The sequence below is a fragment of the Pterocles gutturalis genome, unplaced genomic scaffold (genome assembly GCF_000699245.1).
Source record: "Pterocles gutturalis isolate BGI_N339 unplaced genomic scaffold, ASM69924v1 scaffold41035, whole genome shotgun sequence".
In the NCBI taxonomy this organism is placed as follows: domain Eukaryota; kingdom Metazoa; phylum Chordata; class Aves; order Pterocliformes; family Pteroclidae; genus Pterocles; species Pterocles gutturalis.
Genome location: NW_010144747.1, coordinates 6478 through 20140, shown reverse-complemented (window position 1 = coordinate 20140; position 13663 = coordinate 6478). Strand labels below are relative to the sequence as shown.

Here is a 13663-nt window from a genome sequence, read left to right as displayed (position 1 = left end):
GCCAGGCTGGTCCACCCGAGCTGGGCCCTTCCCAGGGCCATGCCAACCCACTGTTGTGTGCCCCCTCTTCAATATGTCATTCGCAGAGGCACCAATTGGCTCAGCCCTGGCCTGGGGTGGGTCCAGCCTGAAGCTGGGGAAACTGCCAGCAGCTTCTCACAGGGGCTAGATCAGTGGTACTCCTTCCCCCACTCCGCCCTGGCTCCTAAAACCTTGAGGCTGGGGGTGAACCCTTAGCAGGTACTTACAGGGGCCACCACTGCAGCCCCTCCCTTGTCACCAGAGGAGGCTTGCAGCTAGGGGAACTCTTAGCAGTTACTTAAAGGGGCTGCCACTGCAGCCCCTCCCTTGCTGCCAGCAGAGCTGGATTCAGGGAGCTCTTAGACAGCAGCTACTTACAGGAGCCATTATTGTGGACCCTCCCTGCTACCAGACAAAACCCACCACACAAAACCACAACAATCACTTAATGCATTTTTTAATAAGATTATTAATATCAGAAGAAAATAAATGAAGCATTTCATAACTTAAACAACAATATACTACTTATATGATTTTATTCTATCTTGAGTGATGAAAATTTTATTCTGAACTGTTTCACTACACCCAAAGTAAGCTCTATTACCATTCTGCTGAAACTACATCTAAGGATGCTCTGTTCTGCACAAAGCCAGCATGTAGTAACTTAATTACAAAGTGTCAGAAAAGTATTCAAGTATAGAGACAGAGTTACAAGTAATTTTAAAATTATTTCCTTTAATCTTTAAATCTTTATAGTACATAAAGCTACCAACTGTTTGGTATCAGTTATGACTTACGGATTTTGGAAGGGTTGGATCCACAGCTGTTTCACTATATCCAATTGCTGCATAAAGTTTATCCTTCTCTTCACGTGTCATCAGCTCTCCAAGACCTGTGTACATTGCAAGAGGTTAAAATCAATATAGGTATCTGAAAAATGTAAATACTGTTATATATTTTCCCGTGCTTGGTAGCTCTATAATGTACAGTAGATACTATCCACATTGTCCTTAATTAGTAAAAGCAAAAATCCTGAGGTTTAAAGCAAAGTCTTGAGTCTCCAAAAGCATGCTTTAAAATGCAGTTATACTTTTATTCTTACCTACTCTATCTCCTATCTTGCTAACAACAGAAGCAACCTTTTTGATTTTCGTTCATGTTCCACAACCTTTACTAGGTACCCTGTACTTAAGTGAATCCAACTCTAATACACTGTATTAAATTGCCAAATTATAAAATGAACAGAAGTAAAATTGTCTGCACTCCATTAACAGCTACTGTTTTCTAGCATTGTGTACCATCTGGACATTTCTAGCATGGTGTACCATGTAGACAAAGGCGAAAACCGTGGCTAGAGAAAGCACAAATTGAAAACAGTTCAGAAAGACCTGTAGAAGGAATTGTAAGATACCTCCGTTACACCCAATTACCAACTTTATCAGCAAAAAAGGCTAAGAGAAAATGAAAACATCAACAATCCAATAGCTCAAATATTAAACAAAACCAAAGTTCCATTTTTAAGGACCTTTTATTCTAGTAAGTAATTTTTAATAACAGAAAAAAAAATATCAATAAATGAACATACTTGAACCTTTTACTTCTTGTATTTGTTCATCCTTTTTTTCACTTGACCAGTTCCATATCCAGCTAAACCAGCCACCAGAATTTTCATCATCTTGTTTCACTCCTGGCCTGTATATTTTTAATCCAGCTTTAGTTGCCTGAAATTTAAAAAACACAAACAAGTAATCTTACTCATGCTTCTTTCTTCATTTTCCTAAGAGAAATATAGACCTAAGACATGCTCTAACACATCAAAACATCATTAGACGACCATCAAAAAGGCTATGTGTTATTTTTTAGTTTTTCTTTTAATAACTTTTTCAGGTACACAGTGCATCAGACCAATTCTCACTTGCATTACATCAACCACCTTTATGAACAAAAAAGAGCAAGCAAAAGGTAGCTGATTTTAAGTCAATAAATGTTTCTTACACAGTAGATTTTCTCTATAGCTCTTAACACACAAAAAAAAAATCCATAATGTATTATATATATATACAGTGCTCTAAATTACATCAACGCGCTTATAAGGTGTGATTAAAAAAAAAAATTATGTTAAGCCATTAAATAGCCAGCACAGGCCAAATTTTAAATGATCCCTATGTGTTTCAGGATAGAAGTCCAAAGCAATTAAGATATCATTACTCTAGTAATAGAATATTTACTCTAAGGAATACAGAAAATTATCCCTGGCTCTTATACACAGAGCTATAGCAGTAAGGAAGCCTTCCCTTCTCCCACATTCATTATTCCAATAACTAGGAGACATCCAGTCTGATGCCAGTGATGATTCCAATACTGGGTCCTCACAGAAAGTGCAAACTATATCCAGACTTGATCACCCAAAGTTTGGCATAAACGATGGCAAATGACCATCAAGCAAAATAAGAGATGGAGTTCTCAGGCTGTGGTGGACCACACAAATTATTTTTCTTCATGACTAATATAATCTGAAAAGGTATAAACACTTGCAGATAAGGCCTGATACTCTAGTGAATGTCATACCCAAAGTGAGGCAGGGATCCCTTCTCAGCACTCAAAAAACCCAAGATCTCTCTGCAACACAATTGGTGAAAACAGTTGGCTATAAATCAGAACTTTCTAGGGACTTGTCACATCTATCCACCTACAGACCAATGGAAGGCAGGACTCATCACAAAACCATGAAGGCTTCTGAACTGATACCATTGATTCATCTCAGATGGATGATGCAAAATATCACCTAAACAATACAGCCTCAAAACGTTTCAACAAAATCCTCCCAAGTCTTCTTTATAAAGGATAGCAATTCAGCAAGGAGATGTTACAGAGCAAATGGTCCCATGAAAGAATGGACAGAGCCTTCAAAAAAAGGGCTGCAAAACCTCTGAAAATAGGTTTCTAGGACACCAAGGAGCTAGTGTTGAAGGACAACTGCCATGGAGAGAAAGAAGGGATGCTTAAAGCTATGATTTTCAACATGTCTGAGGCAGCAGCTGGGACCAGAGTCCAAGGTAAGAAAGGCTACAGACAGAAGGGAGAGGAACTGTACTTCTGCAAGGATGAAGAAAACACTTGAGCAGTATGGGAACTAAAGACATTTCCTGAAGAAATCCTGTTGAGCTTTCCCCATCCTCCATTTACAATGGTTTAGTAATGAATATAGTCATAGTCTGCAGAAAGATTACTCAGCAAGATCAACTGTTTTGACTAAAAGAAAGGGAGGACCAAGAGTGTCATCCTGCATTCTGATTTAGGTGAAATAATCTATGAAGTGTCCTCTAGACTGAAAACACAGTATTTCTCAAGCTATCTGATACAGAGACTTGATGCTTGGCTTACTGAAGGTGGTGTTTGGCACCTAAGGCACTAGTGATAAAGATTAAAAAAGTGCCCTGAGGTTTGGAATATAAAGTTCTTGCTACAAAGTTCCCAGAAAATCAGATGTGTTCACCAATATGAGTTCTGCAGAGCTTGATTTCAAGGTCTAGAGAAAAGCAAGCCATTAAAATTCAACTCTAAAGTATGGTTTTTGAAAACAAAAAACTTAATAAAGAGAAGGGTCCTTTATCTGGCTTTATTAAGCCCACATCTAAAGGGTGCTCCTTTAAATTGCTAGTATACTTAAGGCTAACTGTTAGGATACCAAGGTAGTAGTAGATTTGCCTCTTGCAAGTCCTTGGAGACCTTTTTCAGAGGTATGACCTGATAACAATAAAACAGATGGGTTCTGACAGATGGGTGGATGTAAAACACAGTTTAGAATCACTGTGACCTGACTTTCAATACTTGGAAATAAATTCAGAGAGTTAGCCAGCAGATCTTTCAAGATGCTTTCCTAACACTTTTCAAACGCAAGGCTTAAGGCCTAAACAAATGAAAATTAATTTGCTTGCAACCTACTTTAAAGCATTACAAAAAACTGTCTTAAAAATCAGGACTAGAACGTGTTCGGGAATGCAATATGACATAACCTTTTGTAAGCAGCATGGTCACACCAGAGAAAAGAAAAATAAAATTAGACAGGAACTTCTTTGGGAGCTCCCTCACCTTGTAAAAATCAGAAGGAAAAAAGACAAAACCAAAAGAAACTAAATGGTACGAGATAAAAACATGCCAAAATGAAATGAGAACTAGAACAAAACAAAACAAAAAACCTTCTCATGAAAAGCACTCCAATTCAGCCAAACAACTGAAGAGGATGGAAATGAATGTGTGGTTCTGTAGAAGTCTGAATAATGATCATACAAGCATCCAAACGTGGGTGTACATACAGACAACTAGAATAAAAAAATCACATTTACAGATTCCTGTTTAGAGCTTTGGTTTAGGAGCACCATTATCTACCACTGCAGCAATTGCTTACTTACTAAGTACATATACTTAATGTACACCACGAAAAAAAAAATTCTTTGAAGCACTGCCATAAGAAATGATTGACATTCCAGAAGTTCAATTATCAATACATTATTTCAGTTTCTAAACTTCATATTCCGCTTACTTTTAGTCACAATGATTATTAATGGAGAAAGATCCCTTCACAGATGTCAGAAAACCTATACAGATTTCACTTCGGTCTCCCAGAATGATGCTAAGACACTACAATGATAACTAAGCAGTACACTAACCTAGGAAAAACAAGGCCAACAAATTAAGTGTAACTACTCAAGTCACATTATCTTGCCTGATTGTGATTACTTAAATGTATTCTCGATTTGCTGTGTCCCAAGTAAAATCTGCAAATAGTAACAAAAAGTCAACATACTACATATATAGGTGTTCAGCCTACATATAGGGTATCAGGAAAGAAAGGAATAAATTAATAGTCTAGGCTGTTGAGAAAAAACAAATTTTGGATATAATTGCTTCCAACTTGACTTATCCTATCATCCTTTGACCATATTTTCCACAGCAGATCTTCGTTACCGAAGTAAAAAGAAATTTATCCCAGAGCAGTTCTTCTGAAGAAGCAGTATACAGCGCTATTTAATTTTTGCTTAATTACAAGCTGAAACTACCTACACCTTATAATAACAAACCTGAACTCAAGGAAGATAGAAGACTGCATAATGCACAATTCAAACACTAGAACTAAAATCCATCTGCCTAAAATCTCCACAACCTCATGCTGCAGTTATTCTTAGACTCACTTAAATTATGAAATTTTACCTCAACTTCTGCTTGTTGCCTTGCTAGAGTGATGTTAAAAATATCCAAGGCCTTTTCGAATTCCTAGAAAGGAAGTGAGAAATTAATTTTTTGACAATTTCATTTGGCTATATTTCATGGTTCAGTTTTACAGGAAGTGACAGTAAACAGCTCTTTCAGTGCAACCCAAGTTAATTTGCTCAAGCTGAAAACTTAAAATAAACTTGGAAAAGAAAAGCACATTAAGTTTTTCTTCACTCCAGTTACTAATTTTAAAAATTACCTAAGACGTTTACTAATACTACTTACAGAGAAAGGTACTGATTAAGTTGCAAGTCTGGCCACTGAAAATTTTATTTTAACTTAGGAACATGTAAACATTTAAGCCTCTAATGGAAAATGGCTAACCTCCAACAATTTCAATATTTCTTCATTAGGTTTTTTTGATGTTATCTTTGTTTTATACATCTCTCTGTAGTTCTTCACTTGTTTCCTATGGTATCGAATATGTTCCCATGACCACGCCTGAAGCTTAGGTTGAACATTTACTTCAAGGATGCCATAAATAACATATCTCCACCTAAAAGCAAAGATAAATGAAGTATAGTTTACATTTCTTTTGGTATATTGAAAAGACACCTAGAGCTATGCAGACAAGTTCAAGCCATGAAAGAGTGAAATCTCTTATCTAATATCACACTTCTGATCAGTTGAGGAACCTAAGGATTTTATTTTTTTCCCCACATAAAGTTGACACGTTGCCATTTCCTAAAATTAAAAAGTAACCTTGTAGAAAAAGTACCCACAAATATATATGTACGTATGTGTGTACATGTGTGTGAATAATCAAAACATATTTGTTAGGAAACTTCTGAAAAAAAAATCAAATCTCTGCCACCTGTGTTGAAAAGGTTGGCCTATTTTCACAAACAGCTATGTTCTTGTAATAGTAACAGTACCCAACATATAATGGGGTCTCCTTCCTCAAAATATGTTAGGATATTAAAATATTATCAGACTTAAGTTTCTGATAATGGTCTTGAGACAGCAAATTAATGCTTTCAAATAATATGTCCACCTTTGGTTTGAGGTCCTCACCTTTTTTTTTTTAAATACTCCTAGCTTAACAAAAACAAAAGAGAAGAAGGAGATGAGTTCTAACCTCCTTAAGTAAGAAACAAACCTTTTGTAATTATTTCAAATTAATAATTAACATGTTATTTTCAAAGTCTGAGGTAGCCTACCATGTCTTGGCATTGTTGTGCAATGGAACATCAGGTCTGTACTTCCTATATGGCAGATTTCGAGTCATCATATCAATAGACTCAAGAAGCTCCATAACACTGAAGTACTAAAAATAAAAAAGACAAAAAAAACAACAAAAAATTCACACTGCTACTGTCTTTCTGAGAATGTGAATCAATCCTTTCTTTAGAAAGAAAATAATCTATGAAGAAAAACAAGACTAAGAAGTGGATTGATTCTGTGTGTTTATGATAAAATTTCAGATTACTTTCCTTATTATTCTTGCAAACTAACTTTTTTAACACATTACCTATAACTTCAGCAAAACAGTTCATACCTGTGGCTTATTGAATTCAACAGTTATATCCTGTAAATTTACATCTAAATCCATTTTTGGTGATGAAAAGTCAACATCAGATCGAGGATTCATAAGAAGTTTGGCTCTAGCTGAAATTGGGCGGAATACTAAAAAACAGAAGTTTATATAAAAAGTGCAATTAAATTATTTTAAACTGCCACAAATGATACATAGTACTTATCAGCTCAAGTTATGCCAGATTATTAATATTAAAATGCTAGACTTCAACACAGAAAACTTAATCAACACAGTTTAAAATATAATACAATCTGTACTCAATTTCCAGTTTAATTATGGCAACATTTGTGGAACATTCTCACAAATCTTCCTGTATGCAGTATTACACGGCAGATGTTTCAGTAAGTGTTTATGTGTGCAACAAATTTAAATTTTTTTGCTATGATATAAGCTATTTATAGTACAAGACAGATTAAAACATCGCACTTGTTTCACTACAACTCTTATTCCATAAGGATTGTTTTTTTTAATGTTGCTGATGTTTTACACTCTTTGATAAATTATGCTCACAGCAATGGATAAAACCAAACAATCCACATTTCTAAAGCCAAGCCCAAGTAAGCATGCAAAAAAGTCAATATGGATCCTATAGAAAGTGAAGCACATCACATGAAAAATACTCAGAGCAGAAATGTCTTATCTGTTCCATAATTTGACAATATTAGGCATTCAATATAGCTTTCAAAAGCCATGTTTAGTTTAATTTTTCTATCTGTTTCAGCAATTGATCCAACAATAAGAATTTCTATATTACTTGAATATGTGTAAATTGTTTTTTCATCAAATAAAAGGTGACCTCAAAAGCATTCATCTACTACTCAAACCAATCTGATTCACAAAACTTACATGATGTACATATTATTGCTAAACTTCTTACAATCAAGAATTATCAATGGATGTGAACAATGAGGATTTATGTATGACATTCTACTAGAATGATGCATGACTCAAGATTCATATTTTAATCAAAGCATTTTTAAAGCTACAGATATGCTACAGTATTCACTGCCACAGAGACAGTTATTCCTACAAAAGAACTAAACTAAGATTTTTGAGTAACAGCTGAAGTAGCAACCTCTGAGAGGCATTAAAAATTAAAAGTGAAGCATACATGCATATTACAAATACAAATAAAATACCACTTACCACAGTCATAACCTTCTGGAATCACGTTGTGGCTGGCAACTCCCAGTTTTAAGTTAACCTACACAAATAATGGAGTTAAAAATACATTGCATTTTTATTTCATTATACAGTTTTAAAATATAAAATATTATCATTTTAATACACATTTCAGATAACTCCCCTTATACACAGTACAACTTAAAATATTCATATATGTTTTAAACAGAATAAGACTTCTATTTTTAGCTAATAATAAAATCACTGAACAGTAAGACAACCATATATTGTGCATAATTTTATAACTGGCAAAGGTCTCCTTTTTTTTGACTTCCTCAGATGGGTGTTCTATTTCCATCACATAAAACCTTAACACTTACTATTTTTCCTAAAAAAGTTATTGATAAGGAGGCAACTCCACAAGACATTGACACAAACTGAGGCTGAACTGAATATGGAGCATGCCATGCTCTATGCTTTGGAGTACAAACTAGAATACTGGATACATTATCTCATGCTTTACTTACCAATGATTCATCACAACCACCATGGTAGAACATCTCTGATTTCACATTCCAGTAAGCAAAAAGGTTATCCAGTCGTACAAGCTGAAAATACAACAGAACAGATATATTAATACAAAAAAACTTTAGAGAAATAATTTGGATTTCACAAAGTCTAGAAGAATAAAAATATTCTGAATGTTCCTAGCAGACTATGCATCTTTTTATTTGAGAGCCTATACAGTTACATGTTTTCTTAATCTTACTTTCCGTGGAAGGAACTCTAATTCAGCTTGTTTTATTACCAATTCTTTCTTTAACATACAGTTTATACTGTACCTTGTAGAACAACTTGGCAGTTTCATCATGTAAACATGGGTTCCAATTCTTATCTGAGGTCTGAAATGAAAATTAAAGAAAGTTATTCCAATATCTATAATACACCAACATTTTATCATCCATGAAACAAACCAGGAAAAAAAGACAGGAACATCATCATAATTAAACCCCACTGAAAATAAAGGGATGCCATCTTCTCATTTAAGATGATTTAGCCATTATTTCAAGTGACAACTTGATAAGGGTACTTCCCCTCAAAAAATACACGTGTACGTGCAGTGACCGGTAAGCTGCACAAAAGAACCAAAGGATTGTTTACAATTCTCTTTTCAGTATAGCAAACTCTTTCCTTTACACCAATATTATTTTTAGGCAGGCTCTTTGGAAAGAGATAAACAAGGGACTAGAATTATTTTATAATTCTGGAAAAAACACCTTAGTTTTAGCCCAACAGAAACACTATATGCTATTATACTTTTTCAAGGCTAATACGCATTTCAAGAGTGAAGTAGTAAGAATACCCAAGTTTTTGCTCATTACATAAAACTGTTTAGGGGAAGGGGCTGGCATAAATCTCTCAACGTGTTAGGAAAAAACTTTCATAAGACAACTATTTCATTCAAGAAAGTAACACTTACTTAAATATATTTAAGATGATCATTCACACAGCAAAAGCTACTGAATCAAAGCAACTCAGCAGAATCAGCATATTGCTGCTACTAGGTAGTCTTCCAGAAAAAAAAAAAGTATACAGTCTATGATGACTACTATTAGCACTTTAAAGTGGAGCTTGCAGATCAAAGAAGTGAGGTGCAGTTTGAAAGAAGATACCATCCTCTTTTTTTTTTTTTTTTTTCCTTTATTTCCCCTCCCCAGTATCAAGCAGTAACTTCCATTCTTGGGGTTCACGACAACTTCAGTAAAATATTAATCATTCTGAATAGCTCAAATGCATCAAAGTCTGGTACTTGGCAGCCACAAAGTGCAACACGCAGAAGAGAATAATTTCTTCCCAAAGGTCTGTTTTTATCTTTAATGGCACCCCTGCCACAGTATTTATGCTGGATTTGATAAACAAAGTAATTGACATTGTGCATTTCTCCTGATCATAGGTATACTTTCATTAGACAGTATGTTACCAGACAGCACAAAAATACATAAAAATGTAACTTAATCTACCAGTATACATCAACATGCCTTTTTGATGAAAATAAAATTACCTGCAAACTTAGATTGTGAAGTGAAATCCCAAATGACAAGGGGTTATCCCGATTTGTGACCTAATACAGCAGAAGGAAAATACCAAAAAATTATTATTTAATGCTCTAAATTCAGATTTGGAAGTAAATAGCCAAGAATTAAAAAAAATATATAACAAAGATCTGACAACTGTATCTTCTCTGTACCCAACCACATGCTTACAAATATCTATCTGCTTTGGTACAAGCTTTTTATCAGTTGTTTTTTTTGTTGTTTTTTTGAGGTTTTTTTTAAGATTATGAAATTTCCAAAATTTTATTAGGGTTCTCTCAGTGTGGAAAGCAACGGGGAGAAAAGAAATCAGACAGGTTCCTAATTTCATGTTAAAGTGCATAACCTCTTACGACATGATATACAAAAGTACTTACATCATCTTCATAGCGAATATGGATGTTGGAAATTTTCACCTGAAGATTTTTGATGACCTGAGTGACTAGTTTTTCTACAAAAGTGTCTTGCTTCTCTTCTTTTACTTTATCTAAGTTAAAGTAAAAGAATTTAGTATTTTGTTTGCATTAAAGTATTTTTAAAATCACTAGACAAAACAGTAATAAAATAAAGTTTGTGTGACAGATATTTAAATTTTCTATTACATTGTACTCTAGTTGTATAAAAACATGCTCTTTCAGTGTAAACTATAACATTTATATCCTCAAACTAGACAGTTTCAGCTTTATTATCTGCTGCATGAAGAATCAGGTTGTTCAAAAGTATGACTTGTACCCACTGACACTCAAGGTGGCCAATATACTATTTCATGAAAGTACCTAAAGTTGAATTTAAAATTAGAAGACTTATCATGTATCCAAGAACAAAATTAAACAGAATCTTTAAAAAGATGTAACGACAGAAAGTCTTTGTTACAAAGCTAAATAGTTTCTTATGAAAGAAAAGGAAAGAAAGCATCAGGCAACATATTACATAAGCAAGCAATATTTCAAAAGCCTTATTTATATCAGATCACGTCCCTGTTTGAACCTTTTTATCTTCAGAATGCTAGTTCTGCAATATTGATGGCAGCTACACCTAAAAATCTCTAACTAGGAGGTTTTTCAGTATCAAATGAAAACAAGAATCTAAAACACTAAGTGACAAATTCTGGATTAAAATAAAGAAATAGTGCCACTTTCATTAACTTCTCCCACTCTTACCTTGGTCAGCTATTTTCTGCTTTGCTTCCTCTATTCTTTGCAATTCCCTTTGCCTTGCTTCCAAGAGCTGCCTGGCTTCTTTCTCAGCATCATATTTTATGGCTAAATACACAATGTAAAAAGTTATGACACAAAAAACCTTACACATTTTTGGAAGATGCTGTTTCAAAAGCAATAACTTCTACATTTTGTTAATAGTTATATAACAGCAAAAAAACCAAGGTGACTAAATATAAACTACTGAAAGACACCCCATTCCCATTATCTAACTGTATTTTGTAGAAATATCTACTAGAAATGAAGTTCATGAAAACAGTATCAACCCATTCCAGATACTTCTCTAATCCTGCCAATCTATATTCACATTTTCTCTAGATTAACTTACTGGCTGTGGGCACAATAAGCAAATAAACTCCATCAAGAACTGCCTCAACAGGCTGAGTATAAAGGTTTTGCCAGGGAATCTGCAGGTTAAGTTGACCTACAAACACAAAAGAAAAACGTTGAGGTATAGAGTTAAACAGTTGACTGGAAAAAAAATATTAGAAAGGTGATCGACACTAACCACAAAACACCTGAAAAATTATTATATTGGACAGGAAAAACAGTGCATCTGAGGCACATGTCCTTTGGGTTGTCTGTTTTATACAGCACACAAAGAATACAAGGCAATTTCTTCCATGAGCAGAGCTGCTAATTCTCAAGGTCCTCTCCTTACTCCCTTGAATTAGATTCCTTCTTCCTAATGGCAGCCTCTCCCTCCTTTGCAAATCCATGGCAGCACCCTCATGAACAAGAAAAGCATGGTCAGCTCACATAAATCAGCTAAATACTCCCAAAACCAGAGTTTTTATAATACATCTTTTTCTTTCTGTTTCTGTGGAAGAGAGCCTTAAAGCAGTGTACACATGTTGTGAACATGGGGACCCTGAGGTTACAGCATCTCTCATTCTTCACACAAGTGCCAATTTTACTGTACTATGAAATCAGTCACAGGAAAATATATATACTTCCAGGGAAGAATTAAGGGAGACATAGTGGTTTTAGATTTGGTTTGCTTTAAGAAAAAAACTTTTACAAGACGATCAACTTGAAGTGAGAAAACTTTTCACATTAGCAAAAACAAGTAAGGAGGACAGAAAGGGAAGTGGAAGGTAAAATCAGATGTAGAGTCCTGCTAAGACAAGGGATGAGATCCAGTCCTGTTCAGTTGCTCATCTTTGCTGTGTTGCATTCTTTTCTCATTAATATTGAAGTGATTAAACAAGACTCCAGTATATTTTAACTTCACCACCTCAGCTCAAGAAAAGGGGCTTCTTCAAGCAGTTTTTTTTCAGAAGAGACAAACTTCAGAGTTTACAAAGCATGCAAATCAAGGAAACAAGGAAAATTACTTGCTTAGGATGCCTAGAGCCACTTGCAAGGAAAAGCAGTATGTTTAGTAACTCCTGCATGGGTGTATTATAAAGTGTAACTTACCAATATGTCCTGCCTTAACTTTAAATGGCACATCCAGCTGACTCTGAAATAAAGTTGTTTACAACATTTAAGCTCATTTCAGCAACTTGTAAAATGTTCCCATATAGGAAAAAAAGGACAGCAATAAGCTTAATAACAAATTTACCTTTCAACCACTGAAAAAAACCCACTCAATACAATGGAACAAGCAAGTGTTTGGTTACTGATTAGACTGACTTAGACTGTCAAGCCATGCTACGCTAAATACCTACTCCAGAGCAAGTTTTGAGCTTCATAAACTATAGAAAAAAAGTTATTTCAGTATAGCTTTTGATCAAAACACCTTATTTTAGCAATTGCTAAATTGGTTTTGGAAAAAAAATAAAGAAAAAAGCTAAACAAAGCCAGCATACACCTTCACCTTTAAATTTAATCTCAAATTATTTAGACAACTCACACAAGTGCACAGAAAACAAAACAGTAAATTTTGAATTAAAAGATAGTGCATCCTAAAATAAGAACCAAAAAAAGACATATACAACCCAAAATGTTTTTAAAAAATTGTTTTTGCAACAGTTTTTATTTTCATTTTCACTAACTTACCAGTGCATTTTCTTTTATTTCAAGATTCTTCAGTGCTACAGCTCCTAAAAGCAAAGAAGCCAATAAGTAAAACTACAATAAACAAAGCAGTAGTGGTGCACGCTAAACATCCCCAAGTCTGAGTCAGTGGTCCCTGACCTGTGGTTCTTCAACACTTTGCTGTGGGAGATACCCACAACCTACACCTCAAATACCCAATACCCATGAAAGACGATGAAGAACACACTGTTCATTCATATTACAAAATAACACCGGAGATTTTATCATAGAGCTTGCGTGTTCATGGAAGAACCTAAGATTCCTCAAAGTAAAAATGCTGGAAATCACTGTCACATTTTGCAAGGACCCATTTTGAAATTAAAAGTTTGCTTCTTTTTCCTCAGCCATCTGCTTCC

At 34.6% G+C, this 13663-nt stretch overlaps 1 protein-coding gene across 1 annotated transcript; it reads right to left on the bottom strand.

The window, feature by feature from the left end:
• Positions 1-818: 818 nt before the first annotated feature.
• LOC104470320 (vacuolar protein sorting-associated protein 13A-like) lies at positions 819-13312 on the bottom strand (the record flags this gene model as incomplete). Its single annotated transcript, XM_010085187.1, has 15 exons — positions 819-913; positions 1607-1742; positions 5233-5295; positions 5620-5791; positions 6456-6562; positions 6794-6921; positions 7979-8036; positions 8482-8562; positions 8797-8856; positions 10017-10076; positions 10425-10534; positions 11208-11309; positions 11593-11688; positions 12687-12729; positions 13269-13312. Coding segments are annotated over 15 exons (1355 nt in total), but the record flags the coding sequence as incomplete, so codon positions are not given.
• Positions 13313-13663: the final 351 nt, after the last annotated feature.